The sequence below is a fragment of the Aquarana catesbeiana genome, linkage group LG03 (genome assembly GCF_042186555.1).
Source record: "Aquarana catesbeiana isolate 2022-GZ linkage group LG03, ASM4218655v1, whole genome shotgun sequence".
NCBI classification, from domain to species: Eukaryota; Metazoa; Chordata; class Amphibia; order Anura; family Ranidae; genus Aquarana; species Aquarana catesbeiana.
Window position 1 is genome coordinate 665,793,502 of NC_133326.1, and position 26,392 is coordinate 665,819,893.

The following is a 26,392-nucleotide window of genomic DNA, read 5'->3' on the forward strand; positions in this document are numbered from 1 at the left end:
AAATTTGCTACAAATTGGAAAAGTACCAACTAGAACTTGTGCTTCAAGTGCTCTATATGTGTACAATTTGCCAGTGAAAATATGCAGCAAGTCAAGAAGACTTACAATGCAACACTGCCACAAATTTGTGGCAGGTTATCCTTGCTATCTGGGAATTAGCTGCATGGGAATCAGCATTAGCTGCACAAGAATGAACATTAGCTGTAGCTTTAGCAAGCATTAGTATTAGATGTGCGAGTATTGGTCCTCTGACACTAATAATAACTAGGGAAAGATCCCAAACAGCTGTGTCTGTAATTCAAAGATCAGACGAATGGAGGTCAGTTGTGTTTATACTATGCTACCTCTGTATGCTGCAACAACCCTGAGGAAGGGGGAGTCTTTGTTCCTGCAAAATGCGTTGGCTTGATTACTTGTTCCTACTCTCAATAAACAATTACAAACTCACCTTCCAACTCATATTTACTAGATATTGGGGCTGATTTACGAAGCATTTGCGTCATGACTTGCGGTGCACACCGATGCGCAAATGACATTTTCGTATTTACAAAGCATTTGCGCTGGTAACCCCCATTTACTATTCTCTTCCCAGCGCACGGGAAGAGGTGATCTGTACGCCAGACCTGGTGCACGGCATCTTTAACTTCAAATTTAAACAAGCTGGAAGTGCCAATAATATGGGGGTGATGTGGGGTGATGTGGGGAAGTGTAGTACTAACTGTCCAAGTCACAAATATGGCCAAAATAGAATGAGAAAGTGACTTTCTCTGAACAAGCCGGCAGCGCCGGCAAATACATTTAAACTGCGGGAGGTGAATTTATACACTGCGCATGCTCAAACGGCATTTGCGCTTGTTCAAATACTTTGGTTCACTGCACCGGCAAAATATTAGTAAATGTCAGGCAACGTAAAAGCATTTGCATAGGTTGAACGGGTGCACCTCTAGACTTTTTTTTTTTTTTTTAACGCTGGTTCACTTCATACGGCTCTAATGAAATGTTGGTCCGGCAATACACATAAAGGTTAATTGATAAAAACAGCATTAAGAAAACAAACAAAATTCAGAAAAAGAAATGCGTGGGGTTCCCCCGAAATTCAATACCAGGCCTTTCAGATCTGGTATGGATATTAAAGGGAACCCCACGCCAAAAAAAAAAAAAAAATTGCGTGGGGTCCCCCTAAAAATCCATACCAGGCCCTTCAGGTCTGGTATGGGTTTTAAGGGGAACCCCGCGCCAAAATTTAAAAAGTACCTCTGCCATTTCACAAAAAAACTGTCAATAATGTTAAAAATGACAAGAGACAGTTTTTGACAATTCCTTATTTAAATGCTTCTTCTTTCTTCTATCTTCTATCTTCCTTCGGTTTCTTCCTCCATCTTCTTCTTCTGGTTCTTCCTCCGGTGTTCTTGACCGGCATCTTCCTCCGCGGCGTCGGCTCTTCTTCCCTTCTTTTCCTCGGGCCGCTCCGCATCCATGATGGCATGGAGGAAGGCTCCCGCTGTGTGACGCTTCTCCTCTTCTGATGGTTCTTAAATAATGGGGGGGGCACCCGGTGACCCCGCCCCCCTCTGACGCACGGGGACTTGACGGGGACTTCCCTGTGGCATTCCCTGTGACGTCAGGGGGGGCGGGGTCACCCGTTGCGTAACCCCTCCCCCTTCTGGGGACACCCCCTGTTATTTAAGAACCGTCAGAAGAGGAGAAGCGTCACACAGCAGGAGCCTCCCTCCATGCCATCATGGATGCGGAGCGGTCCGAGGAGAAGAGGATAAGAAGACACCGCGGAGGAAGATGCCGGACGAGAACACCGGAGGAAGAACCAGAAGAACCAGAAGAAGAAGAAGATGGAGGAAGAAACCGAAGGAAGATAGAAGATAGAAGAAAGAAGAAGCATTTAAATAAAGGAATTGTCAAAAACTGTCTCTTGACATTTTTAACATTTTTGACAGTTTTTTTGTGAAATGGTAGGTACCCCCTTACCATTTTACACAGGGGGGAGGGCCGGGATCTGGGGGTCCCCTTGTTAAAGGGGGCTTCCAGATTCCGATAAGCCACCCGCCCGCAGACCCCCACAACCACCGGCCAAGGGTTGTGGGGATGAGGCCCTTGTCCCCATCAACATGGGAACAAGGTGTTTTGGGGGGCTACCCCAAAGCACCCTCCCAATGTTGAGGTCATGTGGCCTGGTACGATTCAGGAGGGGGGGCGCTCTCTCGTCCCCCCTCTTTTCCTGCGGCCTGCCAGGTTGCGTGCTTGGATAAGGGTCTGGTATGGATTTTTGGGGGGACTCCACACCATTTTTTTTTTTTAATTTTGGCCGGGGTTCCCCTTAATATCCATACCAGACCTGAAGGGCCTGGTATAGAATTTAGGGGGACCCCCCACGTCATTTTTTTTTTAAATTTTGGCTGGGGTTCCCCTTAATATCCATACCAGACCTGAAGGACCTGGTATGGAATTTAGGGGGACCCCCCACGTCATTTTTTTTTTTTAATTTTGGTTCGGGGTTCCCCTGTGGGGAAATCCCATGCCGTTTTGATCAATGAACTTTTATGTGTATTGTCAGACCGGCAATTCATTAAATGATTTTTTTTCCTTTGAAATGTCATTTTGCTGTCAGACTGTTCTAAACAGGGGAAACATGCGCCCCTTTACAGGCATACTATAGACACCCCCCAGGTACGAAATTTAAAGGAATATTACACTTTTATTGTTTCACTTTAAGCATTATTAAAATCACTGCTCCCGAAAAAACGGCCATTTTTAAAACTTTTTTTTGCACTGATCCATGTCCCCTGGGGCAGGACCCAGGTCCCCAAACACTTTTTATGACAATACCATGCATATAAGCCTTTAAAATTATCACTTTTGATTATTCATGTTCGTGTCCCATAGACTTTAACGGTGTTCGCGTGTTCGAACAAATTTTTTGCCTGTTCGCAAGTTCTGGTGCGAACCGAACAGGGGGGTGTTCGGCTCATCCCTAATTGCCGGACCAACATTTCATTATAGCCGCGAGTAGGTTTAAATAACTTTTATTCCTTAAGGGCCAGTTCACACCACATGCAGTCCAGTGTTTTTTTTCTGCATCAAAAACGCACGGAAAGTAGGTTATATGGTTTTCAATTGCATAGTTCACACCAGTGCTTGCAGTTCCAGTGCATTTCCAGTTCCCAAAAAAAAGTAGAACATGCTGCATTTTTTATGCACTGGACTGTACTGGAACGCTGTAAAATGCATCAAAAACGCACTGCAACACACTTGTCCTTATTTAAGGTTAAAAAAGAGGGGGGGAAAGCACTGGACTGCATCAAAAATGCACCAAAAATGCACTGGAACGCATAAAAACGTGCATGCCGAAAAGCCCCTGGAACGCAACCGGACTGCGTTTCTATGGTGTGATCTGGCCCTTAGGGCCCTTAGGGCCAGTTCACACCATAGAAATGCAGTCCGGACGCATTCCAGGTGCTTTTCTGCATGCGCGTTTTTGATGCGTTCCAGTGCGTTTTTGGTGCGTTTTTGATGCAGTCCAGTGCTTTTTTCCCTCCTCTTTTTGTTTAACCTTAAATAAGGACAAGTGCGTTTCAGTGCGTTTTTGATGCGTTTTAAAGCTTTCCAGTACAGTCCAGTGCAGAAATAATGCAGCATGTTCTCCTTTTTTTTTTGGAACTGGAACACACTGGAACGGCAAGCACTGGTGTGAACTATGCCATTGCACACCATATAACCGAATTTCCATGCATTTTTGATGCATAAAATATGCACTGGACTGCACTGGTCTAAACTGGCCCTGTTCCCACAAATAGAGCATTCTTTTGGTGGTAAGTTCCCATTTGTGGGAACAAGAAAAAAAGAAAACATTTGGCTAGGTATGACCGCGCAATTGTCATTCAAAATGGATCAGCGCTGAAAATTGGTCAGGACAGTAGGGGGTTTTAAGTGCCCAGTAAGCAAGTGGATAATTTCCATGCCAAATATGGATTTCTGTAATAAAGATGTGTGCCCGCTGTGTATACAGCATGTGCGTAAGCAAGTCGCACACATATGAACGGTACTCATTGTAAATCATGGGGTACAACTTGTGATGCAACTTTTCAGTCCCAAGTGGCCTTAGGCTCTCTTTCCACTACTGCGAGTTGTTGTGAGACTTGACACATGTGAAGTCGCAGGACAAGTCAAAACACATGTATTTCAATGTTCCCCGTTCTAATTGGTGCAACTCCAAAAAAAGTTCTTGCACTACTTTGTTCCAACTTTAGTGCGACTTTTTCTCAGATGTTTTGAATTAGTCGCATGACACGGCATTAAGGCTCGGTTTCCACTATTGCAAGCCCAAAGTTGTGTGTTTTTTGCCTCGAGTTTCCCGCAACTTTTTGCCAAAACTTGAAGCAATGCCTGTGTATTTTTGAGGTTTATGGACCTCAAGTCGCATCAAAGTGGGACCAAAGTAGTGCAGGGACTACTTTGAAGTTGCTGCGACTTGAAGTCCCTAGTGACAAAAGAAAAAAAAAAACAACGCAAATCGCAGAAAAATCGCGGTAAAAACACCGGTCCAAAAACGCAGCAAGCACCACAAAAAGCACTGCAGAAACACTCAAATGCAACATGCATAGATGTGAATCGAGCCTTACTGTCCTGCTAGCGTACCACTCCAGTGTGAAAGCCCGGTTCACACTGGAGTGAATAGAGCCACTTCTTTAGGGCGTTTTTCAGGCACTATTTTTAGCGCTATAGCGCCTGAAAAACGCCCCAGTGTAAAAGGGGCCTTAGGCGCCTTTCACACGGACAACTACTCTGCCGCAGTTAAAAGCATGTTTTTTTTTTGTGAAATTTAAGATTCCAGGCACTGCGATCAGTTGCATTGGTACAGTGCGATTAGCTGCGGTTGCGTATAGCTGCGGTTTGCCATTTCCATAGCAACCCGACAGGGTACCGACTGTATTGAACGGGGATCCGACTTGGATCCCCGCCAATGCCCAGCACTGTTTGGTATGAATCTTGAGGGGGAACTCCACGCCAAATTTTAAATAAAAAACCGGCATGGGTTCCCCCCCAAGGGCATACCAGGCCCTTCGGTCTGGTATGGATTTTAAGGGAAACCCCCTATGCGAAAAAACGGCGTGGGGTCCCCCCTCAAAATCCATACCAGACCCTTATCCGAGCACGCAGCCCGGTCGGTCAGGAAAGGGGGTGGGGACGAGCGAGCGCCCCCCCTCCTGAACCGTACCAGGCCCCATGCTCTCAACATGGGGGGGTTGGTGCTTTGGGGCAAGGGGGGCGCCCTGCGGGGGGGCACCCTGTTGATGAAGACAAGGGCCTCTTCCCGACAACCCTGGCCGTTGGTTGTCGGGGTCTGCGGGCGGGGGGCTTATCGGAATCTGGGAGCCTCCTTTAATAAGGGGGCCCCCAGATCCCGGCCCCCCACCCTATGTGAATGAGTATGGGGTACATCATACCCCTACCCATTTATCTAGGAAAAAAGTGTCAATTAAAAAAAACACACTAGACAGGTTTTTAAAGTAATTTATTAGGCAGCTCCGGGGGTCTTCTTCCGACTTCGGGGGTCTCTTCCGCACTCTCTGGATCTTCTCCTGGTCTCCGGCTCTTCTCCGCGCTCTCCGGCTCTTTTGCCGGGCTCCTCCGCTATCTTCTGCTCTTTTGCCACTCTTTTGCTAGCGGAGGAGCCCGGTCCTCTAAGACGTCTTCTTTCCTCTTCACTTCCTGAGATGTTGACACGACGCTCCCTCTCGCTGTAATGCCGTGAGCGAGGTCTGTAACCAATTATATAGGCATGGGGCCTGGCCACCGAGTGATGTCACCAGGTGACTCCGCCCTTATGTCGTCACAGTCCCAGCATGTCCCGGGACTGTGCCGTCATAATGGGAGGGGTCACCAGGTGACATCACACGGTGACCACGCCCCATGCCTATATAAGTCACCACACACCTCGCAGACGGCAGTACAGCGGGAGAGAACGTCATGTGAACATCGGAAGAAGAGAAGAGAAGCGAAGAGAAGAGAAGAGAAGAGAAGAGAAGAGAAGAGAAGAGAAGAGAAGAGGGGAGAAGGCAGCGGCGGCGATGAAGAAGAAGAAGAAGAAGACGACCGGGCCACCGCTAGCAAAAGAGCTGGAAGAAGATAGCAGGAGAGCCTGGCAGAAGAACCGGAGCGGAAAAGAACCGGACAGCGACAGAAGAACCGGACAGCGGGAGAAGACCGGGCTCCTCCGCTAGCAAACGAGTGGCAAAAGAGCAGAAGATGGCGGAGGATCCCAGCAGAAGAGTCGGAGAGCGCAGAGAAGAGCCGGAGAGCGCGGAGAAGAGCTGGAGACCGGGAGAAGATCCAGAGAGCGCGGAAGAGACCCCCGAAGTCGGAAGAAGACCCCCAGAGCTGCCTAATAAATTACTTTAAAAACCTGTCTAGTGTGTTTTTTTTCTTGACACTTTTTTTCCCCCAGGTGAAAGGGTAGGGGTACCATGTACCCCATACTCATTCACATAGGGTGGGGGGCCGGGATCTGGGGGCCCCCTTATTAAAGGGGGCTCCCGGATTCCGATAAGCCCCCCGCCCGCAGACCCCGACAACCAATGGCCAGGGTTGTCGGGAAGAGGCCCTTGTCCTCATCAACATGGGGACAAGGTGCTTTGGGGTGGGGGGGCCGCAGCGTGTCCCCCTTCCCCAAAGCACCCACCGCCCATGTTGAGGGCATACAGCCTGGTACGGTTCAGGAGGGGGGGGGCGCTCGCTCGTCCCCACCCCCTTTCCTGACCGGCTGGGCTGCGTACTCCGATAAAGGTCTGGTTTAGATTTGGGGGGACCCCACACCGTTTTTTCGGCGTAGGGGGTTCCCCTTAAAATCCATACCAGACCGAAGGGCCTGGCATGCACCCGCAGGGGGAACCCAATGCCGGGTTTTTCTCGCGCTGCTTTAATAAGAAGATGTATTTTTCCTATTGCAGCGAGCGCGAGATGTACCTCGCCGAGAATCAGCGCGATCCCATCGCGCTGGAAACATTCTCACGTGCAGGTACTCCTGTGTGTGCGCTGGTTCACACGCTGGATTAAGGATCTATCAAGCGCACCAATTAAGGTCTGAACCAGCGCAGTGCATTCATCTTAGTAAATGACCCCCATTGGATGCTCCCTTTTGTACCTACCTTTACAAATACATGTGGAAACGACCTTAAGGTCGCACCCAGAGGTAGCAGCCCAAGCCCCAAAAAAGGGCTCATTGCCACCTTCTTTTTTTAAGTGGTAGTAAACCCTAAAATTTTATTTTTACCTACAGGTAAACTTATAATAAAGCTTACCTGTAGGTAAAATGAATATCACCTAAACGTGCACCGTTTAGGAGATATTCTTGCGAGCAGCAACTGGTGACGTCACCGTCGCATGCGCTCTGAAGGAACGGCATTCCCGCACGGGAGTGACGTCATTGTGGTTCGGCCAATCAGATGCCTGGATTACCCAAACCTGGAAGGAAGACTGGGTGAAGATGAAAGTGCCTGCAGCTGTGACACAATGATACAATGCCTCCTCACCACTAGGGATGAGCTTCGTGTTCGAGTCGAACCCATGTTCGACTCGAACATCGTCTGTTCGATCGTTCGCTGAATTGCGAACGATATGGGCCGTTCGCGCCAAATTCGTGTGACGCGTCACGGCCATAATTCACTGCGGCATCGCAGTGCATTGCTGGCTGATGATTGGCCAAGCATGCACTATGACCCGCATGCTTGGCCAATCACAGCGCCGTCCGAACAGAGAGCCGTAAATGTCCAAAGCCAAGGAGGCTTTGGCCAATTATGGCTCAGGGGATTTAGTACACGCCCCACACTATATAAGGCCGCCTGCACGGCGGCCCTGTGTAGTGTGTGTTCCGGCGTTGAAAGAGATAGACAGAGAGACAGTGTCATTTGATTTGAGTTAGATAGATTAGGCAGAACAGTCAGTCAGTTAGCTGCACTTACAGTGTATTGTGTATATATATGCATCCCAGGTGTTGCATATATATATATATACACTGTATTCAGTTTAGCTAGATCCGTTCCTGTTATCTTCCTACTGACAGGCAGGCTTGTCTTGTTACAGTATTTACAGCTACCTGAAGAAAATTGCTGGTGTTCTTTTGATCCTATTAGTACCACAGTCAGGCAGCTAGACTACTTACAGTTAGTGCAGTGCGTCCTGCTCACAGTGTTCAGCTAAAACTACAAGTTAGTGGGGTGCGTCCTGCTCACAGTGTTCAGCTAAAACTACAAGTTAGTGGGGTGCGTCCTGCTCACAGTGTTCAGCTAAACCTACAAGTTAGTGGAGTGCATCCTGCTCACAGTGTTCAGCTAAAACTACAAGTTAGTGTGGTGCGTCCTGCTCACAGTGTTCAGCTAGATCCGTTCCTGTTATCTTCTTACTGCCAGGCAGGCTTGTCTTGTTACAGTATATACAGCTACCTGAAGAAAATTACTGGTGTTCTTTTGATCCTATTAGTACCACAGTCAGGCAGCTAGACTATTTACAGTTAGTGCAGTGCGTCCTGCTGACAGTGTTCAGCTAAACCTACAAGTTAGTGGGGTGCGTCCACCTCACAGTGTTCAGCTAAACCTACAAGTTAGTGCGGTGCGTCCTGCTCACAGTGTTCAGCTAAAACTACAAGTTAGTGGGGTGCGTCCTGCTCACAGTGTTCAGCTAAACCTACAAGTTAGTGGGGTGCGTCCTGCTCACAGTGTTCAGCTAAACCTACGAGTTGGTGTAGTGAGACCACTGCACAGTGTTCATCTAAAGCTACAAGTTAGTGCAATGCGTCCTGCTCACAGTGTTCAGCTAGATCTGTTCCTGTTATCTTCTTACTGACAGGCAGGCTTGTCTTGTTACAGTATTTACAGCTACCTGAATAAAATTGCTGGTGTTCTTTTGATCCTATTAGTACCACAGTCAGGCAGCTAGACTATTTACAGTTAGTGCAGTGCGTCCTGCTCACAGTGTTCAGCTAAACCTACAAGTTAGTGGGGTGCTTCCTGCTCATAGTGTTCAGCTAAACCTACAAGTTGGTGTAGTGAGACCTCTGCACAGTGTTCATCTAAAGCTACAAGTTAGTGCAGTGCGTCCTGCTCACAGTGTTCAGCTAAAACTACAAGTTAGTGCTGTGCGTCCTGCTCACAGTGTTCAGCTAAAAATACAAGTTAGTGCTGTGCGTTCTGCTCACAGTGTTCAGCTAAACCTACAAGTTGGTGTAGTGAGACCTCTGCACAGTGTTCATCTAAAGCTACAAGTTTGTGCAGTGCGTCCTGCTCACAGTGTTCAGCTAAAACTACAAGTTAGTGCTGTGCATCCTGCTCACAGTGTTCAGCTAAACCTACAAGTTGGTGTAGTGAGACCTCTGCACAGTGTTCATCTAAAGCTACAAGTTAGTGCAGTGCGTCCTGCTCACAGTGTTCAGCTAAAACTACAAGTTAGTGCTGTGCGTCCTGCTCACAGTGTTCAGCTAAAACTACAAGTTAGTGTGGTGGGTCCTGCTCACAGTGTTCAGCTAACACTACAAGTTATTTTTTTGCGAGCTCTGCACAGTGTTCACCTAAAGCTACCTGTAGAACGTTGGTGGTGTTTTCCTGATCCTATCACTACCGCAGGCAGCTAAATAAGCTACAAGTTAGTTTTTTGCGAGCTCTGCACAGTGTTCAGCTAAAGCTACCTGTAGAAGGTTGGTGGTGTTCTCATACTACAGGCAGGCAGTTGATTTTGCTAGCTGCAGTATCAGTACATATATATATATATATATATATATATATATATATATATATATATATATCCCAGCTTAGTGCAGCTACAGGCCATTAGTATGTCTGGAAGGTCAAGAAGGAGAGGCAGACAGTCACAAGCCAATAAGAGAGGGCAAGCAGGCTCTGTGTCTAGTGCTGGTCGTGGAGATGGTGCATCCTCATCAGCACGTGGCCGTGGGACACGCTTGGCCTTTTTTTCGGCAGCTGGCCGTGTTGAGCCGCAACATGCGGAAGACTTGGTCGAGTGGATGACCAAGCCGTCCTCATCCTCCTCATCCTCTCTCACCCATGCCAAGGGTACTTTGTCTGGCAAAGCAGCGGCCTCTTCCCTCGGCTCAATGTCATCAGTGACTCCTTCCCTAGCCCCACCATGTCCTCCTGAGGAGTCCCTCGAACTGTTTGACCACAGTGTTGGGTACATGCTCCAGGAGGATGCCCAGCGTTTGGAAGGCTCTGATGATGATACTGAGCTCGATGAAGGCAGTAACATGAGCACGGACAGAGGGGGTGCCCAAGAAGGACAGCAATCTGGCAGTCATGCTCCCCCTGCTGCAGCATACTGCCAGGTTTGCTCCAGTGATGAGGAGGAGGGGATGATGAGGTCACTGACTCAACGTGGGTGCCTGATAGGAGAGAGGAAGAGGAGGAGGAGGTGGCACATCACCAACGAGGCAGGATGCCCTCCAGGGGCCAGCCTAAGGGCAGCACATTGACTGCATCACACCCCAAAGCTCCACATGTGCAGGGCGCTGCAGTCTCTGCGCGTTATTCAAAAAGTTCTTTGGTGTGGGCCTTTTTTGAGACGAGTGCATGTCTCAAGCGTATCTCGCGTGGCCAAAACATCTCCCGCTTGGGTACCACATGCTTGACCAGACATATGTTGACCATGCCATGCAGTTCGTTGGCAAGCGTATCTAAAAGACCCACAACAAAGAACAAAGAGGACCTCTCCTTGCTCCTCATCAGCTGAGATCTCCAACCCCACTATACCTTCAGTCCTCTCTGAGACCTGCACTGAGAGGAATGAAGGTGTAGAATTAGGTGTGTCACAGCCAAGTACTTGTGGGCAATCTGATTTTGGTACACCGACGTCAGATTGTACCAGACAAATTTCCCTGCCCCAGCTGCTGCATCGCCAAAAGAAGTTTGCTCCCAGCCATCCACATGCGCAGCGGTTGAATGCTAGCTTGGCAAAATTGCTAGCACTTCAACTGCTGCCTTTTCAGTTGGTAGACTCTGCCCCCTTCCATGAGTTTGTGGAATGTGCGGTTCCTCAGCGGCAGGTACCCAAACGCCACTTTTTCTCACGGAAGGCGATTCCGGCTCTCTACCGCCATGTGGAAGGCAATGTCCATGCCTCGCTGGACAGGGCGGTCAGCGGTAAGGTGCATATTCCCGCTGACTCATGGTCCAGCAGGCATGGACAGGGACGTTACCTAAGTTTCACGGCGCATTGGGTGACTCTGCTGGCAGCTGGGAAGGATGCAGGACAAGGTGCAGTAGTGTTGGAGGTTGTTCCGCCACCACGCCTCCAAAATGCTAATGATTGTGACACACCTCTCTCCTCCACCCCCACCTCTTCTTCTTCCTCCATGGCCTCTTCCTGTGCTTTGTCCTCGGAACCAGCGGTGCTCCTTAGCCGTTCAAGGGGCTACGCAAGTACGCAGGCCAAAAGATGCCATGCGGTGCTTGAGCTGGTGTGCTTGGGGGATAGGAGTCACACTGGGGCAGAGGTTCTGTCAGCTCTGCAGGGGCAGGTTCAGAGGTGGTTGACGCCACGCCAACTTAAGGCAGGAATGGTGGTTTGCGACAATGGCACCAACCTCCTCTCTGCCCTCCGACAGGGACAAATGACCCATGTGCCCTGTTTGGCTCACATCCTTAACTTGGCGGTGCAGCGGTTCTTGGGCAGGTACCCGGGCTTACAGGATGTCCTGAGGCAGGCCAGGAAAGTCTGTGTGCATTTCCGCCGGTCATATAATGCCAGTGCTCGGCTGACGGACCTCCAAAAGGAATTTAACCTGCCCAAAAACCGCCTAATCTGTGACATGCCCACCAGGTGGAACTCAACGTTGGCCATGCTGCAGCGGCTGCACACGCAGCAGAGGGCCATCAATGAGTACCTGTGCGACTATGGCACCAGGACAGGGTCAGGGGAGCTTGTTTTTTTTTCCCCACGCCAGTGGGCCATGATCAGGGATGCATGCACTGTCCTGTCACCATTTGAGGAGGCCACGAGGATGGTGAGCAGTGACAGTGCATGCATCAGTGACACTGTCCCCCTTGTCCACCTGTTGGAGCACACACTGCGTGGAATAATGGACAGGGCACTTGAGGCAGAACAGAGGCAGGAAGAGGAGGACTTCCTTAGCTCTCAAGGCCCCCTTTATCCAGACAGTGTTCCTGCGTGCCCGCCGTTCACACAGGAAGAGGACGAGGAGGAGGAAGATTGTGTCAGTATGGAGGTGGAGCCTGGCACTCAGCATCAGCAGCAGTCTTTAAGGGATCAGTCCCAAGAAACACATGGACTTGTACGTGGCTGGGAGGAGGTGGACCATGTCGTCCTTAGTGACCCAGAGGACTCCGGACCGAATGCCTCCGCAAACCTACGCTGCATGGCCTCCCTGATCCTGCAAAGCCTGCGTAAGGATCCTCGTATTCGTGGTATCAAGGAGAAGGACCAATACTGGCTGGCAACCCTCCTTGATCCACGTTACAAGGGTAAGGTTGCAGACCTTATCTTGCCATCGCAGAGGGAGCAGAGGATGAAACATCTTCGGGAGGCCTTGCAGAAAGGTCTGTGCAACGCGTTCCCAGAGACTGGGAGATTACAAACTCCTGTTTCTGGACAACGTGTTGCTGAGGCTTCGGCAGTCAAAGAAGGAGCGGTGGAGAAGGTGGCCGTCTGACCGATGCGTTCAGACAATTTTTTGGTCCGCAGCCCCAAGGTATGATCGGTTCCAGCAACCATCGCCAGCGTCTGTTTTACATGGTGCAGGAATACCTAGGGGCAAGATCTGACTTGGACACCTTTCCCACCGAAAATCCTCTGGGTTACTGGGTCTTGAGGATGGATCACTGGCCAGAGCTTGCACAGTATGCAATTGAGCTACTGGCCTGTCCTGCATCCAGCGTTCTTTCGGAACGCACATTCAGTGCTGCTGGAGGCTTTGTAACCGATCACAGGGTGTGTCTGTCCACCGACTCGGTCGATCGATTGACCTTCATAAAAATGAATCAGTCTTGGATCACCACCAGCTACCAAGCACCTGATGCTGATGTAACCGAATAATTTTTTTTGAAATCTCAGATCCCTTCAAAGACTGCCTATACTGATGCTGAGTGACTATCCCTGAGAAATTATCCTCTTCCTCCTCGATCATCACGCTGATAGCTTGTAGAACATTTTTGGTTCTGGGCGCCACCACCAGTGCCTAAGGCACAATTTTACAGCTCCTGTTTAACAGGGGCATGTAATTACAATTTTTGATGCAATACTTTGCAGCAGGGCTCGTTTCTGCGTTACAACTAGAGTATCTGTGAGGGGTTGCAGTGTTGTGGCACCAGCACCAGTGCCTAATGCCCAGTTTTTCAGCCCTTGTTTAACAGGGGCGTGTAATTACAATTTTTGATGCAATACTTTGCAGCAGGGCTCATTTCAGCATTCCAACTAGAGTATCTGTGAGGGGTTGCAGTGTTGTGGCACCAGCACCAGTGCCTAAGGCCCAATTTTTCTGCCCCTGTTTAACAGGGGCAGGTAATTACAATTTTTGATGCAATACTTTGCAGCAGGGTTTGTTCCTGCGTTCCAACTAGAGTATCTGTGAGGGGTTGCAGTGTTGTGGCACCAGCACCAGTGCCTAAGGCCCAATTTTTCAGCCCCTGTTTAACAGGGGCGTGTAATTACAATTTTTGATGCAATACTTTGCAGCAGGGCTCGTTCCTGCGTTCCAACTAGAGTGTCTGTGAGGGGTTGCAGTGTTGTGGCACCAGCACCAGTGCCTAAGGCCTAATTTTTCAGCCCCTGTTTAACAGGGGCATGTAATTACAATTCTTGATCTAATATTTCACAGCAGGGCCCATTTCTGCACCCACCAAGAGTGAGTGAGGACTTACAGTGTTGTGGCACCAGCACCACCACCACCAAAGGCCCAATTTTTCTGCCCCTGTTCAACAGGGGCATGTAATTACAATTCTTGATCTAATATTTCACAGCAGGGCCCTGTGAGGGCTTACAGTGTTGTGGCCACAACAACACCTAAGGCCCAAATTTCTGCTGAGTATATAGGGCAGGCCCCTACTTTCAAACATCTAACTTACAAACGACTCCTACTTGCAAACGGAAGGAGACAACAGGAAGTGAGATGAAATCTACCCCTAGGAAGGGAAATTCTCTCCTGTAAGAGTTAATATGGGAAAAACATTTCTCCTTTCCACTGATGCTTTCCAATCCTTGTTCCACAAAAAAACCCAAATTTTCAAAAAACATTTGTCATTGGGACAAAAAGTGAGGTGAAATCTTCTGAAGAGGAGGAAAGACAGCAAAACAAATGTCACAGGGGTGATAACCCTTCCCTATGTTTTCCAAAAAGCTTAAAAAAGATTTTTTGGCTGGAGCTAAACACGTTACAAACAGATTCTACTTAACAACAAACCTACAGTCCCTGTCTTGTTTGCACCACCTGTATACTGCTGCTCAGAGTATATAGGGCCTGGTGGCCCCACACCTTTCCTTATTTTAATTTGGGTGCGGGGTTTAAGACCCAAAGGGCCTGGTAATGGACTGGGGGGTACCCATGCCGTTTGTCTCACTGATTTTCATCCATATTGCCAGGACCGGACATTACATTAAACACGCAAGCAGTTTTAAATGAGATTTTTTCCTTTAAAAATGACATTTGGTGCAGGGACTGTTCTAAACACGGGAAACATGCGCCACTTTACAGGCATACTATAGACACCCTCCAGGTACGATATTTAAAGGAATATTTCACTTTTTTTTTTTTTACTTTAAGCATCATTAAAATCACTGCTCCCGAAAAACGGCCGTTTTTAAAAGTTTTTTTTGCATTGATACATGTCCCCTGGGGTAGGACCCGGGTCCCCAAACCCTTTTTAGGACAATACCATGCAAATTAGCCTTTAAAATGAGCACTTTTGATTTCGAACGTTCGAGTCCCATAGACGTCAATGGGGTTCTAACGTTCGTGCGAATTTTCGGTCCGTTCGCAGGTTCTGGTGCGAACCGAACCGGGGGGGGTGTTCGGCTCATCCCTACTCACCACCTTTCAAATGCTCTATATCTAGATCGCCATGTGAATCGCTCTTCTAGAAGCAAAGCAAACTTGTAAACAAGGACTTAAACACTTTTAAAGAACATTTTTTTTAGGAATAAAGCTTAGTGAAGCTGAAAAAAATAGAAAAGAAAGGTATTAAAGCATATTTTTAAACTCAATGCAGCTTGAGAATGCATGTCAACACAAGTGTATTTATGTGCCCTTAAAGAGGAAGTAAACTTTCATCTTTTGCTTTTAACTATAGGTAAGCCTAAAATAAGGCTTACCTATAGGCCAGTGCCGTGAGCAGCGGCTCCCATGCACATGCGTGGGAGTTACATCATCGCGGCTCTGGCCAGTCACAGAGCCAGAGTCCGCGAATCCTGAAACAAGATGGGTGAAGATGGAAGCCCCTGCAGCGCTGACTTCTCGGCACTGGAAGAGCTTCGTTTTCAGGTAAGTTTAACATATTGTGCTAGTATGCGATGCATACTAGCACATTATGCCTTCAGGTCAAAAAAAAAATTAAAAATTGTCCAGCGGGTTTACAACCGCTTTAGTGCACACTTTGCTGTGGAAATAGACCCTAAAATGAATGAAAATTATACAAGAGTATAAAAATATAATGCAGGCAGTGTGCTCCATTGGGGGGTCTACCCAGTCTAGAGTTGGGCATTACAGATGGGTTCTGAAGGACCAAATGACTAGCTCCTGTTCCTCACATATTCTTCTGGGTAGGTGGGAAGTTAGAAAACTCCTTTGCTTTGGCCTGCATATGCAAAGAAGAGTTTTAACCTAAAGTGATATTAAACAAAATCCCTATTCTTCAAAAATAATCTATATACATCCACTGCCTAATGGCCCTAAAAACTAATTTTTCATTAAATCATTTTATAGTGTTTTTCTGCCTTCTTGTAATGTCCTCCATGACCTCCCAATCCTTTCTTTTGTGTTACTTTTGTAGCCTTGGAACCAACCATGTCTGTCACTGCTCATGGACCTCTGCTACATTTCTAAGCAAGCAAACAAATATGGTACAAACTATTTGTTTCATAAATGAATATCTGTTGATGTTGGATACATACCATGAGATGGAAGGGCATTCCAGGTTTGAAGTATTTGGATGTCCTGGTTAGGAGGATTTTATATGCAGATTTAACAATATAAATGTTGTCCAGTTCAGCTTCCACCCAGTCACTTCCTGAAATATACACATTTAGATAGGTAGCACCAGTCTGTTGCCATAATTATAGTTGTCTTAGTTTTTTTTTCTCATTGATGTAAAAAAATTCAGTCTGACTAAGAGTGATATTTTAGTCCCTGACTTCTTATCAGTGGCATATCCCCCATGGGTGTAATGTGTGCGGTGCACATGGGCCCCAATGGGGGTAGGCCACTGAGCCCTTACACATTGCACAACAATTGAAATTCTGTTCAGTTCTGTGTCTTTGCTGCAATCGTGGTTATCACTCGCAAAGATCTATTGAGAGCTTGTGTATGGGGCAGAGATCAGCTGCTGGTCTCACGCTGGGGTGGCTCCCTGTTTCCAGAGGGGGGAGCACTGAGATTTGCCAATGCTAAGGCCAATCACAGTCCTGTTGGTCCTGCCTACTGGACCCTGGAAAAAGATGGAAGAGAGCCCACATTGAGTACAGAGGGGACCAATGACAGGAGAAATTGGTAAGCTGTGCAGGGGAGGGCTCTGTGCCTGTATTTTAGTCACTTACTACTAACCTCTGAACTGTGCTGCACTTACTACTGACCTCTGTACATTGTGCCGCTTACTATATTGACCACTGAACTCTGTGTCACTTATTACTGATCCCTGAGCTCTTCATCACTTACTACTGACCCCCGAACTCAGCAACACTTACTCCTGACCCCTGAACTCTGTGTCACTTACTACTGACCCCTGAACTCTGTGTCACTTACTACTGACCTCTGAACTTGGCAACACTTACTCCTGAACCCTGAAATCTGTGCCATTTACTCCTGACCCCTGAACTCTGCATCACTTACTTCTGACCCCTGAACTCTGCATCACTTACTACTAAACCCTGAACTCTGCATCACTTACTCCTAACCCCTGAACTCTGTGTCACTTAGTCCTGACCCCTGAACTCTGTGCCACTTACTCCTGACCCCTGAACTCTGTGCCACTTACTCCTGACCCCTGAACTCTGTGCCACTTACTACTAACCCCTGAACTCTGCATCACTTACTTCTGACCCCTGAACTCTGCATCACTTACTACTAAACCCTGAACTCTGCATCACTTACTCCTAACCCCTGAACTCTGTGTCACTTAGTCCTGACCCCTGAACTCTGTGCCACTTACTCCTGACCCCTGAACTCTGTGCCACTTACTACTAACCCCTGAACTCTGTGTCACTTACTACTAACCCCTGAACTCTGTGTCACTTACTACTAACCCTGAACTCTGCGTCACTTACTCCTAACCCTGAACTCTGTGTCCCTTACTCCCGACCCCTGAACTCTGTTTCACTTACTACTAACCCTGAACTCTGCGTCACTTACTCCCAACCCCTGAACTCTGTGTCCCTTACTCCCGACCCCTGAACTCTGTGTCACTTACTACTAACCCTGAACTCTGCGTCACTTATTCCTAATGCCGTTTACATAGGATCGGAATTTCGGCCCGCAAAAGACCGATGAGAGCTTTTCGTCGGAAAATGCGACCGTGTGTATGCTCCATTGGACTTTTGCTGGCCGAATTCCAGCCAGCAAAAGATTGAGAGCATGTTCTTAATTTTTCAGTCTGAAAAAGTTCCTATCCGAAAATGCCATCGTCTGTGGCACGTCTGTGGCTATTCGGATGCACAAAACTCCTACACACTCTAGCATCCCCTTTACTGATACCCATCCACTGACTCTTCTAGTTGAAGGGGGGCGGCCCTCACTCAACAGGCCCCAAAGACACAGATCTTACTCTCAGTAGGCAGAAGCAGATTTTTCCTGGAGTCTCCCCTTCTAGTCAGCTTTGCAGGACCTCAGAGTTCAGCTCCTCTCTGGCACTCTAGGCCCCTGGGTCGACCACCCAGGGCCACACAGGGCTACGCGGAGGAGAGGGCAGCCGCCTCTCTCCCTCCTAGGCTCTGTTCCCCGACTCAACTAACTCTGAGCACGTATGTACTCTGGCCTGATATACAGTATCCCACAATGCAATGCAGCAGTTTCCTTCTGCCAATTGCCAGGGCTGTAACAAAGCCTGTACACTCACTTGCCAGGTCCACTCCCACTGTCCAATATGCCTCCCTATTAGACCATTGGGGGACAGTCAGAACAAGCTGAGCTGCACCTGAGTACCCTGAGCAGACCTAACCAATAGTCTAGACCCCCCCCCCCTTATTTACCAGAAGGGTTCACCCACACTCCATCTCTGATCAACATAATGAATTCCTGAATGCCCTATAACTCAAATAATGCTGGCACTGCTTCATCGGGACTGAGGTCCAAGATGCTGGGCTATCCCCGCAAAATTGGGACAGTAGGCATTAATGTACTGTCACTCTAGGCTAACTGTCTTCTGTCATCCTCCCTTAAACCCAATTGTCTGGCTGCTATATATTTCATTTTAAAGACTTCTGGATAGCCTTAGTCTAACATTAGCAAAAGGCATAGCTACACAAGGCACGGCAAGGCTGAGGGTGAAGAGGATATGACAATTTTCCTCCCCATCATCTGACAACACTAAAAAAGTAGAATTTACTGTATGTGCAACTAGCATCATATATTGTGGGATAACAGAGGAAATGTCAAACAATGAACCGACCCTCTATTTTATACAAGACATTTTAATAATTTTGTCAATAAAACGTTTGCTCTACAAGAGTACCAGGTAAATAAGGAAAAACAGCTTAAAATAAAACTAATACAGCTACCATAACTAAGTACTGGTAAGCTGCAATATACGAGGGCTGTGCCGAATATGATGCAAAAGTGGGCATACTTTTTTATTAAATTACATACGTTGTTCGCATTTCACATGTTGGTAGAGTAACTCTTCCTCTACAGCAGGGGTCTTCAAACTATGGCCCTACAGTTGTTTTTTTTGTTTCAAATATTTTAATGAAGAAAACAAGTAAATTGACATGTAACTGTAGCGGGACACATTTTTGATGTATAATGTAATGTTATGTTATATATTATCATCTGGTGCCATCTAGTGGCCAAAATATAAAAGGACCGCATCTTTATTTCTTTTATTATTCAAGTTGACATGGAAGTGTTTTGTTTGTTTACATTTGGACATTAACTTGACCTACCCACAATGCTCATTAACTCCCATGAACCTCAGGGAATAGAACTATATTGTGGGAAGATTATAAAAAGGCTGGGAGCGGCCATCTTAGGGCTCTTGGACACGCATGGCCAGCCTGGGAGGATCTGTGTGAGGTTTCCAGCACAGCGCGGCCTACCTCCACGGAAGAGCGATCCGAGCAGCAGTACTGTGACACACCAGAGAGCTGGACTGACGGCGGGGAAAAACTGGGAAGGAGCCAGAGGAGCCTGTCGGAGTCATCTGAGAGTTTTGGAGCATCTCATTGAGTGGAGCGGAGCATCGCAGCAGCGCCGGCCGGCCGGAGACGGAACCCTGTACATCAGATCGGAGTCTTCTGACAGCACTGTCCTGGTTGGGTGAGAGGGCTGTTGCCCAAAAGTTTCTTGGTACACTTCCATACACCCATCTATACAAGACAGAGTTGCTGGGACCCATAGTTCCACACGCAAAGCAAGAGGATTTAGTACTGAGTCCCTGGCATCAAAGTTAGTTGAACTTTACTTTCACATTTTCAGTCTACTTTGATCAGGAATCATTAACCCTTTGGATTACAAATCTACTTTGTTTTTGCTAGCAGAAGAAAAGAAGGACTGTTTAGTAAAATACAAGGCCTTGTGTCCCTTTACTATATTGGGGTAGTGTCATACTAAATAAGGGAGCTCTCTAATTGTTGTATTATACTTTATCAAGTTAACCCTTTGATTTAGTATAGTAATAAAGCGCGCAGAAAATAGGATAGTGCTCATAGTGAGATAGATTCACTCTGACGGCTATCCTATTTACTTTACTACATTACTCACAAATTATTTCAGACACTTTATATCTGTATTATATCTTTGTAATATAAAGTTCAGTTGACTGTCAGACTATGTTGGTCTGACTGTACAACCATTGTAGTGCTTACCTTTTAAAACAATTACAGTAAATAAGGTTATTATTTAAGTACAACTGTGTGAGTGTTGTTTTCCTCTTCATCACCAGCCAAGAGGAGGGCAAGGTAACTACAGACAGGTATATTATATTGGGTATTCTGAACTTGCCTTTATGATTTCGCTTTGACTGCACACTATTACACCACAGCTGTGTCAGGGGGGCTGAGATATTCAAAGGGGAAATAAAGCAGAGTACAGACCCAAATAAAATCAGCATTGATGCTGAAGCTGATGCTTGATTGAACTGTGCCTGATGTGTTCGGCGATCTTTCGCCCAAGTAAACATCATTCTTGCAGTAGCGCCCCATTGGGTAGTTACGGTAGGAGATAGTATATTCTAATAGTTAACAGGTAGGTCCAGTGTTGTTAGTGCTCGGAACTATCTTTCTTACAACTGTAGTGAGGGATTAATTGACTGAAGGGTCAGTGGTATGTGTTGGGTGAGGTATCTATCTGGAGTATATGGGGTGTTTCGTCATTAGAGTTATGGTGATATCGATGGATATCATCCGATAAAATTGGAAGATGACTAGAAGAGGGGGTGGGGGGATAGGGGGGGAAGAGGAGGTGGTCAGGTGTAGGAAGTGTCTCAGTGAACAGAAAAGAAAAAGAGTAAAATAGGGGGCGAAGGGGGGGGGGAGGAAGGAAAGGGAGGTGAGGTTTAGAGGTGTGTTTGGTTTGGCCGTCTCTTGCTTCCCTCCCCATCGAGCAATCCCTTGATTTTGGGGTCCTTGCTAGAACCATTAGGCCTTAGGGAAGGGGGCGGCCCTCAAGATAGTGGGGTGCAGGTATTCCTGTATCAGGTCACGTGAGCAGTATTTGCCTCTTCCGAGATGTCATTGTTACGTTACTTTGGATCTTGTGTTTGAGTGGTCGAGGCATTTAATCGGGTAAATTCCATTGTTGTCTGGAAGTGTGTCCAGCGTGCCCATTTTTTGCCAAATTTATTTGGTGTATCCTGTGCAATTTGGATCAGTTCTTCCATCTCAGCTATTCTTTTAATTCTACTAAACCATTCTTTGATTGATGGGATGGTTTGGGCTTTTCAGTGTATTGGGATACATTGTTTTGCCGCATTAATTAAGTGCATCATTAATGATTTGTGGTAAGAATTGTGCCGTATGGGTGAATGGTGCAAAAGGAACTGCGCTGGCGACAAGGCCAGATCATAGGATGTGATGTGTGAGGTTATACGGTGCACTGCTTTCCAGAAAATTTGGATGCGTGGGCATGTTCACCAGATATGTATCAATGCTCCACGGTCTTCGTGGCATTTCCAACATATGTCAGGTATTGTAGATTTGAATTTATAGAGTAGGGTCGGTGTGCGGTACCAGCGGGGTTGAATTTTGTACCCGTTCTCTTGTGCGGAGATGTTGGTGGTGCCCTTGTGAATGTTAATGTAAATTTTTTCACAATCTTCTGGTGTCAGGGGTATAGAATAGATCCTTTTCCCATGCTTTACATGCTGCGGAGTTATTGGGTTGGTGTTCCAAGAAGAGAAGGGTGTGGACAGTGGATATGAGGTGGGTTTGGGGAGATGTTTGTGTACAGAGCCATTCGAAAGGTGTTAATTGTCGTTAGCATGAAGATTGTTTATCTAGTGATCTTAGGTATCGTGAGAGCAATAGGTACGTCCATGCTGGGATAGGGGGTTTGCCTGTTAGTGTGGTGAGATGAGAGGCTGAACAAGGCTTCCCTTGGTCATAGAAGTGATGTGCCAGGACATGCTCCTTTGACCAGTACTGTTGGAGAAAGCTATTATTCAGTCCTGGGGAAAGTCTGGGTTCTGTTTTATCGGGGTCATTGGCCTGGTGTGGACGATAAGGAGGTATGTTTACATACTCTGCGAAAGCATTGAATCATAGGTCTGATGAGTGGGTGCGATCCTATCTCTGGGTAGGAATGGTTTCCCTGTATCCATGGGAGAGAGTTAAGAGGCAGGCTTGTAAAGGATGCCTCCAGCCCCACCCAGTCTTTGTTGGGTGCCTTACAGTTGTTTAGGAACTACAATTCCCATCATGCCTAACCATGTCTGTGATTGTCAGAGTTTTACAATGCCTCATGGGACATGTAGTTCCGCAACAACTGGAGAGCCGTAGATTGGAGATCCCTGCTACAGTAACTCTACTTCTTCTTTTTCATTGAAGTTAAATAATAGATTCCAATAGTAGATTCCAAGCAGAAGCAATGTGCTGTCATTGGGTTCCTTACGAAAGAGGGGTGCAGGCTGTCCAACATCCAGAGAAGGCTACAGAATGTTTTCAGAAATGACCCCATTGACAAGGGCAATGTTTTGTCATTAGTGAATTTTGTCAATGGTGTCTTCTCCGTAAACATTCTATAGCATTCTGTGTATGTCGGACAGCCTGCACCCATCTTCAAGAACTCAATGACCGCACATTGCTTTTTGGAAGAGGAAGAGTTGCTCTACCAACATGTAAAATTTGAACAACCTATGTAAGTTAATAATAAAGTTATGCCCACTTTTACTTTTGCTATAGCCCTCATATATTACGATTTTGGCCTTGATTTCAAATCAACTAATAAATAAGGATGAGCTACATAATACTGTAGTTTTAGGTTTAGATAAGCTTTAGCATTCATTTGTCTAACCTGCTTCAGTGATGACGGTGGCTGACACGTGCAGTCTGTACCCTAAAATGTCTTCTGGTTTATCGATGATCTTCAGAAGGTCCGCTCTCTGCAAGGTAGCTCTGCCCTTGCCATCATCTATCTAAATAACGTTTAGAGGAAATCCGTGTTAACAGTAAGGGAGAAGATAGCACAGAAATATTTTTTTAAAATATACGGTTTCTCTCATGACTGGTGTATGGCTGATGTATCATCTGCCAACACCTCCTACTACAACCCCTCTTGCTGGCCCAGAAATACCTTAGAAAGCAACACATTCTGGATTTTAAATAGTCGTAGCGGCCCCTTTATTAACAACCATAACAATTTTATATAAAATAAATTCCATCTTATAACCCAACTATATTTCACCCAACTTAAACTGACTGACTATGTCTCAGGTTAATGAAGAAAGGTTTTTCTATTGCATCGGCTGTACCACCACCACCTCGGCATCCTGGCCACTAGCCGCAATTTCACCAGCTCAGGGACAAACTTTTACCATTTTCTTACCCCATGCAGCCCGATGACCGATAGCCCATTATTTCCATGATGGGGAAGGTACCCATACCGAGATAGGCCCAACCCGTTCCACACTACATACTGTATTCCTTCCAACATTCTGACCTTCAAGAACCCGAGACCCCTGCCAACCGCTAGGACAACCCGAAAAACCTGATGTACCCCCCCACACACACTTTGCACCCCTTAAATACCTAAAGCTGCCCATGCTGACATACACACAGACGGAACACAGCAAAACCATCCATACAGCCTAAACAAAAAGGGAGGGAGGATGGGAAAGAAATGCTTCCTATGCTGGTCTCTTCTCTTCTGCTGACCCCCTACTGAGAACTATTGCCTCCACCCCCGAGACCAACCCAGCCAACAGGCTGCACCCCAACCCCTCCTTTGCACCAATGGAAGCCCCCCTTTGTAAAATAAATGTCCCTACCCCCCTAAGCAGACTGCCCAGCACCCCCAGTCACGTGGGCCTTGCACCTAGGTTCCCTTCTGCTTTGGGCCTGTTCTTTCACATAAAAAGCAGACTGGGCAAATTTCAAGGATGAAGATATCAAAAATGGGAAGTAAAGGTGATTTATTTTTTTTTGTTGAGGAGGTGACAACCAATCTTGGACCTATGAGGGCTAAACTATCAAGATGCCATCTCCACTGCTCTGTATAGTGAAATTGAAGACTTTCAAAAGTTAAAATCACCTGCCTTACTGAAACTAAAAACAGAATCATCCATAAGCTATAAGATGTACAAAAGATAAAAATGTACAGTTTGTTTTTATGTCATTACCGCAATCCTCCTCAGGGAATCTGCTGCAGTTTTCCTTTCATTGCCTTTCTTCAGTGAAAATAAGACAAAGGCATTGCCAGAAACTGTTTTTCCATATGTATAGCTGAATATAAAAAAAAGATTTGTGTTAATGTTAAAAAATAATTCTTTTTCTTTCTGTAAATAAAATTTTAAATATTGAAGCATTTGAGGGTCTATTTTTTGGCACAAGAAAAGGTTGAAGGTTAACTGTATATACAGCGGGTAAAATAAGTATTGAACACGTCACCATTTTTTTTAGCTAAACATATTTCTAAAGGTGCTATTGACATGAAATTTTCACCACATGTTGGTAACAACCCATGCAATCCATACATACAAAGAAACCAAAACAAAGAACTTCAGAATGTGTAATGAAATGACACAGGGAAAAAGTATTGAATGTGCTAACTGAAATTTTTTAATACTTGGTACAAAATCTTTTGTTGGTAATGACAGCTTCCAGATGCCTCCTGTATGGAGAAACTAGTCGCATACATTGCTCAGGTGTGATTTTGTCCCATTCTTCCACACAAACAGTCTTCAACTCTTGTAGGTTCTGTGGGCCTCTTCTATCAACTCTGATCTTTAGTTCTTTCCATAGATTTTCTATTGGATTTAAGTCAGGTGATTGGCTGGGCCATTCTAGCAGCTTTATTTTCTTTCTTTGAAACCAATTGAGAGTTTCCTTGGCTTTGTGTTTGGGATCATTATCTTGCTGAAATGTCCACCCTCATTTCATCTTCATCATCCTGGCAGATGGTAGCAAATTTTTATCAAGAATGTCTTGGTACATTTTTCCATTCACCCTTCCTTCCATGATATATAGTTTACCAGTACCGTATGTTGAAAAACAGCCCCACACCATGACGTTCCCACCTCCAAACTTCAATGTTGGTATGGGGGATGTTTTTGGGGTGATGTGCCATTTGACCTCCAAACATAGTGTGTATTATGGTATCCAAAGAGTTCATTTTGGTCTCATCTGACCAGACTATATTCTCCCAGTATTTCACTGTTATGCAGCAAACTTTAAACATGCTTTTTCTTCAGCAATGGAGTCTTGCGTGGCGAGCGTACATACAGATCATGGCAATTGAGTGCATTACTTATTGTTTTATTTGAAACAATTGTACCTGCTTATTCCTGGTCTTTCTGAAGCGCTCCACAAGTGGCCTTGCAACTTGGACAACTCTTCTTTTCAGTCCTTTGTCAGAAATCTTGCGAGAAGCACCTAGTCGTGGCCAGTTTATGATGAAATGAGGTTCTTTCCACTCCTGGATTATGGCCCCAACAGTGCTCACTGGAACATTCAGAAATTTAGAAATCCTTCTGTAATGAATGCCATCAGTATGTTTTGCAACAATAAAGTTGCAAAGGTCTTGAGAGAGATCTTTGCTTTTACCCATCATGAGATGTTTCTTGTGTGACACCTTGGTAATGAGACACTTTTTTATAGGCCATCAGTTGAGACTGAACCAGCTGATATTAATTTGGACTGACAAGGGGCAGGATTGCTTTCTAGTCACTGATAGATTTCAGCTGGTGTCTTGGCTTTCAATACCTTTTTCAACCTCCCTTTCTTCATGTGTTCAGTATTTTTTCCCTGTGTCATTCCATTTCATTACACATATCTTCATTATATATATATATATATATATATATATATATATACATATGGATACTGGGAGAATTTCATTTATTTGTATTTGTGTTTTTGTTTTGTTTTTTGCATTTGATGATTATTGGTATATTGTAACTTTACAATTTTTTATTTTCCTTTTTTTTCCCCACTGTTTTTCTTTTTGTAAAAAAAAATTAAAATAATAAGGCAATTGTTTGCCTTATTGTTTTTTTGCACAAGAGAAGGTCCTGGATAATGAAAAGAGCATATATATTTTGAAGGAACTGAGAGGATTTAATGTAGTTTAGTTAAATTTCTTTGTGTTTGTTATTTTTCCTTGTGCATTTTATGGTTTATTTTAAATTGTTATTTTAAATTTAATTCTAGATAAATCCGTGTTTTTTTTGTTTGTTTTTTTAAATGAAAAGACTCAGGATTAATAGAGGATTGGTGGGCCACTTTTTATCTATTATATGATTTCACCAACTGCAAAATTTTCGATGCCGCAAAAAACTCTCAA

General features: G+C 45.9%; 1 protein-coding gene across 1 annotated transcript in view; it reads right to left on the reverse strand.

The window, feature by feature from the left end:
* The window catches only part of LOC141133435 (complement C3-like), a 286,038-nt gene that overhangs the window by 202,114 nt on the left and 57,532 nt on the right, over positions 1-26,392 (reverse strand). The window contains exons 8-10 of the mRNA XM_073622822.1: positions 24,231-24,333; positions 22,907-23,027; positions 16,141-16,256 (exon numbers count right to left, since the gene is read on the reverse strand). Coding sequence (XP_073478923.1) covers positions 16,141-16,256; positions 22,907-23,027; positions 24,231-24,333 — 340 coding nt within the window. The remainder of the gene's footprint in view (positions 1-16,140; positions 16,257-22,906; positions 23,028-24,230; positions 24,334-26,392) is intronic.